Source organism: Dipodomys merriami, unplaced genomic scaffold (assembly GCF_024711535.1).
Source record: "Dipodomys merriami isolate MVZ:Mamm:240054 unplaced genomic scaffold, mDipMer1.0.p SCAF_3, whole genome shotgun sequence".
NCBI lineage: Eukaryota > Metazoa > Chordata > Mammalia > Rodentia > Heteromyidae > Dipodomys > Dipodomys merriami.
The window spans coordinates 104511532-104517079 of NW_027204492.1; the positions used below are offsets into that span (position 1 = coordinate 104511532).

The 5548-nt window shown below is 37.6% G+C and overlaps 1 protein-coding gene across 1 annotated transcript; it reads right to left on the reverse strand.

Annotated features, from left to right (window-relative positions):
* Positions 1 to 308: 308 nt before the first annotated feature.
* LOC138839698 (melanoma-associated antigen B5-like) lies at positions 309 to 1844 on the reverse strand. Its single transcript, XM_070039274.1, has 2 exons — positions 1752 to 1844; positions 309 to 1550 (listed from the first exon to the last, which is right to left on the reverse strand). The coding sequence occupies exon 2, from the start codon at positions 1343 to 1345 to the stop codon at positions 341 to 343; it is 1005 nt and encodes a 334-aa protein (XP_069895375.1). The 5' UTR covers positions 1346 to 1550; positions 1752 to 1844; the 3' UTR covers positions 309 to 340.
* Positions 1845 to 5548: the final 3704 nt, after the last annotated feature.

Here is a 5548-nt window from a genome sequence, read left to right on the forward strand (position 1 = left end):
AGTTTTCTACCAATATAGTCATACCTCCAACCCAGCATTTTTTCTAGTTATTTGGAGATGGAATCTCCCAGGTTATAATGCCTTGGCTGTGCTAGATCTGAAATCTTCCAGGTATCACCCCCTGAGTAGCTTGGAGAGCAGATGTGAGCCATCATCTTCCAGCTTTTCTTTATAAAATTTTAATTTCTCCTACTTTCTTGACAATCTAAGCATACAATTGTACATGAATGAAATGAAATGAGCAAAGCTATACAGATAATGCTTAATTGTATTTTATTCTCCATCCCAATTATTTCATGTGGAATGATTTTGAATTTCTATGTATACCTCCATTGTAATATTAGATGGAGGGATAAAAGGGAAAAGCTGCAGCTCCTGGTAAAGGCAGGAGCATGGCCATTTCATTAGTGCCAGGAATGGCTACCATTTCACTATTGGCATCCTCTTCATCCCTCCTGGCTTTTCCATATGTAGTTGTGGATTTGTTTGGAGCAATCACATTATCATTTGCTAAAAAATCTAGCACTTCCTTTTTCGTGGTTTCTTTCAAAGCTCTGCGTCCCCAGAGAAACTCATATTGAGGGGGATTACTATTTGGCACTTGTTGATATTTCAAATAATTCAGTCTCACCAGATCTTTGGTAATAAGATGCTTGGGTTCTCCATAGATGTAGTGTTTTTTACCAGGATATAATGCCTTTGTTTTTAGGAATTTCCATAGATTTTCTTCAGAAATGCTGTTACCCTTCAGGATAATAACACCTAGAATAGTCATAACTAACCCAGTTTTGGGTAAGCCCATACCGGAATGGATTCTCCCATTGTTCGGTAGCTTTAGTTTACTAACTAGTGCATACTTGTGACTAGTTGTGTCTGTTTCTTTGATGACAACTGCAAAGGCACTCTCAATGTTTTCATTGGCTTTCATGAGAATCTCAGTAAAACTGTCTTCATTTGAACAAGAGATAATTGTTAGCATATCTTTCTTGTACATAGGCTTCCTCTTTTCATACCTGTAAAGCAAGAACCCTGCCAATGTAATGGCCTTCTTAGCCACAAAATCAATGCAGGATATCTCAGCTGAATGCTTAATCTCAGAAGTTGTCTTTTCTTCTTCTTCTTCGCTCCCTTTGCCCTCATTCAATCTTGTATTAACAGCATCATTGTAAGTAGTGGTAGGTAATTGAGTAGTACATGGCTCCTGGAGAATGTCAATTAATTCAAGAGTAGAAGGAGTTTTTATAGCATTATACAGAACAACTTGAGGATTATACATAGGTGATGTAAGCGCAAGCCTTGCCAGGGAGATTTGGGCGGCTTTGAAATGTTTCCCACACCTTAGCATCTTAATTTACTTCTTCCAAGGTAAGATGGTTTCAGGAGGGAGAGAATGCCTGATGGCTGGCCCAGTGGAAGAGAGATGATGTGTGGGGGCAGGCGTGTACACATTCACTGGTCAATTTCTACCATAACTATGTGGTCCTCCAAGAAGGATCTCGATGCAATGTAAGAGCTTTCTGTAGTCTTGACTGCCAGATACTTTGGGAAACCTGGGGAGGAAGATAGAGTAAGTGTGAGCCTGCTAGCCTGCCTCCTGCATAAACTAGTGACAGGTTATTGTTTTGGTATCTGCCCAGCCTAAACTACCCACACTTTCTTGTCATGAGTTCTCTGCCTTCATGGTAATGGCCCCCAAACCCTGAAATCCCTCAGCTGGAAAAGAAAATCTCATCTGCTAGAGGGGTAGTTACCTTAGTGCTCAGAGTATTCACTGTCCTCCCAATTATCCCGCAAGTCTTCCAACTACTCTCTGCTTAAGGCTTCAAGCAAGGCCTCTACCTCTAACCGACATCCTAGAAATTATTACATCACAAGATCTTAGCAACAGTGAGGTATCCAAGGGCTGCTAGCAAGGGTGGGGCTTTGTGTGCTCCTCTGAGTTCTAAGACTGGAATTTTAATTGTTAAGTCCTAACTTATCACTCTACTTTAATCCTTGGTAATGACTGAGACAAATAAATGTGTTTCTTTTGTGTAGCCAGAGAAATGAGGCTAACTTGAGGGTATTTCTAAGAAGTGAGAATAAAAATGAGCATATACCTGATTATCTTAAAGCACTTAGTGCTAAATAATCAATTTAGGAAAATATTAATGTGACTTCTCTAAAGGACACTTCAAGTATTGGTACCCACTACCCATAGCTGCCTTTTTTTCATTTTTAATGTTTCTTCTTGATACACTCTAGTTTTTTTTGGGGGGGGTGCTTTAGGCATAATTATAATCTCCAAATCCAAAGATCTGTGGTCAAATTCCATCCATAATTTAATACGTTCCTTACAGGGAACACATAGGTACGGGATGATAGCTAACAGGGTGGTTCAAAGGTACGGGTTTGATAGCTTCCCAGGGAAGGCCAAGGGCACTCAAATCACCTACTCTCTCAGAAGTTTCAGAATGTCCCATTCCATCCCTGCAGTCCTACCCATACAACCCTGTCCCTTAATACATTCATCAAGATTAGTGCTGGTTTTGTTTGAACTAATATTTCTGTATGAAATTTAAGGAGAAATGAGAAAAAGGGTTGTATCCAAGAGGTACCTTTTTCACTTGTTAAAAAATAAATCATGCCCCTGTTATTCCAAGTAGTTAAAGGGCAAAAATGGGATAGGGGAAGCTATTTGAAAGAAACAGGTATACTCTTGAAATATGATCCATCTTGAGCTCCATTCTTTCAGTAAATACTTGCTGTTGAGAAGATGCTAGGAGTCATCTAGCATCTCGAAAAGACAAGGCTTTGATTGCTTAGGGACATATGGAAAAGTGTAAGTATAAAGGAAAGAATCTCTAATCCTATAACTGAAAATGCTTCTAGAAAACCTATTTTCTGAACTTCACAGAACTTTTCTGGGTGTCCAATAGTATTTTTTTGTTTTATATGTAGAAATAGTTTTTTACACAGTCAAAGGAAGCTTGAAGCACAGTTGAAGAGTTTTATATGTATAAACATATTTCATTCAGGCTTTGAAAATTACATATGAGCTTTGAATCAAGCTGAGAGTTAAAAAACTAGTAAATGCATCAATGGAATAACATTTAAAAAATTTTAAAACCTTGGTTACTCATCTAGAATACAAACTCAAATACATACACCAAATTGCATCCAGTTCCATGTTGTACTTCTGAAACATTTACTGCATTTTTTAGTGAATGATTGGAGACTTTCTGTCACCTTTACTTGACATGAAGGAAACTAGATGTGAATCATGAAGATATGCTAAGCTGCCTTGTAAAACCTGGCCTCTTCTAGTCCTTAGTCCTTCTGTTCCTTATTTCTTAAAATCTGTTAATTGTAGTCTATAAATACATTGGGGTTCTTGTCATTTCCTTTTTACAAAATTCATTGGCCTTTTATCATTCTGGTTTCAGCAAGGTCTCTTCGACCTTTCAAGCATTCATAGTGTGAATGATCTTTTGAGGTTACCTGACAGTACTCCAGGCATTTTATTGTTCTATCTGGTTGAGTCCCAAGAGTAAACCGTAAATTTACGCAGGAAATATCAAAGCTCTTCTGTGACAGAAATGTCCTTAATGAAGACCATCTCCAATTCTAGTAAAATGGGAAAGGAAAAAGTAAACATAAGGAAGAAATAGCTGAGAAAATGCATATATAGCTGTCATTGAAAACTTGCTTCAGTGGTAAAAATAAGAAAAGCTTCCTAACTTTCTTCTGGGTCTCTTTCTAGTCATTGGAGCCATGACAGAAAAGGAGTTTGAATTTTGTATGTAGAAAATTAAGGCTTCCTGCCTACTTCCTTTATGAGTTCCCACAATATTAAAAGAATAGTGCTAGAGGAATATCAATACCAAATTTCAATCTCTACCACAAAGCCATAGTAATCAAAACAGCTTGGTACTGGCACAAGAACAGACCTGAAGACCAGTGGAATAAAATTGAAAACCCAGAAATGAACCCACAGGCCTATAGCCACCTAAACTTTGATAAGGGAGCTAAAAATAGAATGGAAGAAAGCCTCTTCAGTAAATGGTGCTGGCAAAACTGGTTAATCACCTGTAGAAAACCAAAGCTAGATCCTTATATATCACCCTGCACCAGAATCAACTCCAAATGGATCAAAGACCTCGAAGTCAAAGCAGACACCCTGAAAACATTACAGGAAGAAACAGGAAAAACCCTAAGTCTCCTAGGCCCAGGCCAAAATGTTCTCAATAGAGACCCAGCAACACAACAAATCAAAGAAAGGTTGGACAAATGGGATTTTTTTTAACTTTTATAGTTGAATTGTGATGGAGAAAAGAGAGGAAGTATTTTAATCAATCCTACGAAGTATCTTTAATTATGAAACTGAGAATTCATGTGGAAACATTTTTACTTTTAATTTTTTAATACATGGGACTTCTAATCTGAACAGATTTTAAATGTCCAAACAGTTTTGTACTCGGGGGTCCTTTCTCTGACTCCTGGTAAGAGCTAATGTTTTTCTGAGCTGAGTCATCCTACATAAAGCTAAAGTCCTCACTAACCCCACTCCCCAGAGGCAGATGTCAGAGTAAAACACTCTGGCTATAGTTTCTGAGAATCAACAGCAGTGTTCTAAAGAAGTGACTGATTTAGTCTTACTCAGAAACTGAGACTTTCCCTCTAGTAACTTGAATCTGTCAGGGTTAAATTGAGTGAATGAATGTTTGCAGCATCCCAGGGCTGATAGGGCCAGAACTTGGTGTGTTGCTTTCTTTTGGGCTAGATGCCCTCCTTATTCCTAATTTAGGTCCTCATCCTGAATATGCCTATGGCCAAAAGATCTATTTCTTCCTATGACAGGCTTTAATTCCTGAGACCACCTACAGGGATGATACAGTTCCCTCATCTGGACACATCTGTCTAATGTCAGGCCTGGCTGACAGGAGGGTAAGGATTCTCTGATGAGTAGGATTTGAATGGCTCCTTCAGTCCTCAGGGTCCTTACTTGGATGCTTCACCTAATATGTACTTCTTCCTTGTGTTCATGAGAAGCTAGTCCTTCAAGAAAAAAAATCCAGTCAGAAGTTTTGTTTGCTGTTTATTTAAAGTTATTTTTTAGCACAGGAGATAGTAGGGAATATCCACAGAAATGTGAGAAAACAAACTTCTTTCATACATGAACTAAATAAATGCAGGGGTGTTTTATTTATTCTAAAATATATACAACAAAGAAAGGGGCAAGATAAAAATTAAACATTTGTGACCTTTATTTTTTTTGCTTTTTTTCTCTTCTGCATTAACTTTGAGGCTGTTTCCCATTACCATTATACTATTATTTGTTATCTGGTTTTAGATCATAAAGAAAATATAGATTTTGAATTTGTATATACAAATGCCAATACTACCTTTCAAACTGACTTAAAAAGCAGTGAATGTGAGAACAAACTAACTGACAAGAACACATTCTGAAATAACAATAATCTTCAATTAAAACTGAAGCCTTGCAATAGACACATGAAGAAATGTTCAACATTCCTAGCCATAAAAGAAATGCAAATCAAAACAACAT